General features: G+C 59.8%; 2 protein-coding genes across 2 annotated transcripts in view; both read left to right on the top strand.

The window, feature by feature from the left end:
• EMH_0001950 (uncharacterized protein) overlaps positions 1 to 8 on the top strand; it is a gene marked incomplete at both ends in the record, with an annotated part of 2198 nt that extends 2190 nt beyond the window's left edge. Inside the window, 1 exon segment of the mRNA XM_013495781.1 lies at positions 1 to 8. Within this exon segment, the coding sequence (XP_013351235.1) occupies positions 1 to 8 (8 nt within the window).
• Positions 9 to 189: 181 nt separating this feature from the next.
• Positions 190 to 2283, top strand: part of EMH_0001960 (uncharacterized protein) — a gene marked incomplete at both ends in the record, with an annotated part of 5539 nt that continues 3445 nt past the window's right edge. Inside the window, 2 exons of the mRNA XM_013495782.1 lie at positions 190 to 1946; positions 2235 to 2281. Coding sequence (XP_013351236.1) covers positions 190 to 1946; positions 2235 to 2281 — 1804 coding nt within the window. The remainder of the gene's footprint in view (positions 1947 to 2234; positions 2282 to 2283) is intronic.

Below are 2283 nucleotides of genomic sequence, written 5' to 3' on the forward strand. Positions count from 1 at the left end.
AAGGCTAAAATAGACAAGCTTGTTGCAGCAGCACCACAGCTGCTCACGCTGCTGCGGTGTATAGGCTGCTGGTTTGCTGCTGCAGCAGGAGACGTGCTGCTGCTGCCCGCGCTGCCGCTGCTGAACACCTGCCTGCTGCCGTCGCTGCTGCAGCTGCTGCGGGCGTGCTGCTTCGTGGAGGGTCTCTGCATGCGCCCCTACACTGCAGCACCACGTGCTGCTGCTGCTGCTGCGGCTGGCTCAGCAGCAGCAGCAACAGCAACAGCAGCAGCAGCAGCTGCTGCTGCTGCAGCAGCAGCAGCAACAAACGAAAAACCTAATAGACTTGCTGCTGCCAAAGAAGCAGCAGCAAATGTAGCAGAAGCAGCAGCAGAAGCCTTCATAAAGGGCGTCTCCCTTCTCGCGGTGAGGAATCTGCCCGCAGAGGGAGACAGCAGCAGCAGCAGCAGCAGCAGCAGCAGCAGCAGCAACTGCAGCACCACCAGCAGCACCACCAGCAGCAGCAGCGGCAGCAGCAGCAGCAGCAGGAGGTCCCGCTTTCCCTTCAGGCAGCAGCAAAAAGGTCCAGCACTGCAGCAGCAGCAGCACGACGCAGGCAAGTGGCTGCAGGCTTCGCCTTCTCTGCAGCAGCAGCAGCACCAGCAGCAGCAGCAGCAGCAGCAGCAGCAGCAGCAGCAGCAGCAGCGGGAGAAACGCCACACGTTATGTGTGTTGGAGCGCCTGCTGCTTTTTTCTCACATTTGTTCGGGGCTGCACCCCGACCTGGCGAGCAGCAGCAGCAGCAGCAGCAGCAGCAGCAAGTGTGCAGCAGCAGCAGCAGGAACAGCAGCAGCAGCAGCAGGAGGGAGAGGAGCAGCAGCACGTGCAGCAGCAGCGCATGCATCACGCGTGCTCGGGTGTATGGTCTCTGTCTTTGCTGCTGAGATGTGTGCTGTCTTGGCTTTAGTAGAAGCTGAGGCAGCAGCAGCAGCAGCAGCAGAAGCAGCAGCAGCAACAAAAGCAGCAGCAGCAACAAAACCAGCAGCAGCAGCAGCATGGCTGTCTCCTCCTGTCTTCTTCCGCATTTGCTGCGCCCTCTGCAGCGACGCTCTCAGGCCTCTCCCCCCAGCAGCAGCAGCAGCAACAGCAACAGCAGCAACAGCAGCAGCAGCAGCAGCAGCAGCAGCAAGAGATTGCGCGAATGGTGTCCCCGTTCATCATCATCTTCAGCAGCAACAGCAGCAGCAACAGCAACAGCAGCAGCAGCAGCAGCAGCAGCGTTCTCCCCGCATATCTGTACGTCAGCAGCAGCATCAGCTATTGGAGGAGCGTCTGCTGCAGCACGAGCAGCAGCTGGTTGCTCTTGCTGCTCTTGGCAGCAGCAACGAAGCAGCAGTATGTGCTGCGCTGCTGCGGGGCTCGCTGCTGCTGCAGCAGTGGCTCTGCTGCAGCGCCTGGCCTTCTAAAGAAAAATTTTGGTTTGCTGTTGAAGCAGCAGAAGATATGATGGAGGCTGTACGTACACTGCAGCAGACACTGCAGCGGAGACAGGCAGCAGGTGCAGCAGCAGCACCAGCAGCAGCAGCAGCAGCAGCAGCAGCAGCAGCAGCAGCAGGAGCAACAGCAGCAAGAGGAGCAGCAGCAGGAACGGGAACGAGAACGGGAGCAGGAGGAGTTTATACGGGCCCTCAGCAGCAACAACATCAGTTGCTGCTGCTGCTGCAGCAGCAGCAGCTGCTGCTGCAGCAGGAAGAAGTTGCTGCTCTCGAAGCAGCACTAGCGAGGAGCGCGGCGGCCTGGCTGCGGCAGATCAGCTGCCGCCTGGTTGAGGTCTCAGCCTTCCCTCTTGGCCTCAGCAGCAGCAGCAGCAGCAGCAGCAGCAGCAGCAGCAACAGCAGCAGCAGCAGCAGCAAGGAAGAGGCAGAAGCTTTCCTCAACCTTAGGTCAGAAATCAGGGAAACCTTGCGGTGAGTTGCTGCTGCTTCTGCTTCTGCTGCTGCTGCTTCTGCTTCTGCTTCTGCTGCTGCTGCTGCTGCTGCTCCTGCTGCTTGTCTTTTTGCTGCTGCTGTTGTGTGCCTTGCTGCTGCATCTGCTGCTGCTGTTTGGTTGTTCCTGCTGCTGCTGCTGTTTGTAAGTTTGCTGCTGCAACTCGGGCTACCACCCTCAGCCTGCATCATCGTCGTCTCTCTGTGCACCTGCTGCTGTTGCTGCTGCTGCTGCTGCTGCTGTTGCTGCTGCTGCTGCTGCTGCTGCAGCAACTTGTTTGCTCCTGAGCGTCAGATGGTGTATCGGCTGCACGACGGC

Source organism: Eimeria mitis, genomic scaffold (genome assembly GCF_000499745.2).
Source record: "Eimeria mitis Houghton genomic scaffold, Emh_scaff175, whole genome shotgun sequence".
NCBI classification, from domain to species: Eukaryota; Apicomplexa; class Conoidasida; order Eucoccidiorida; family Eimeriidae; genus Eimeria; species Eimeria mitis.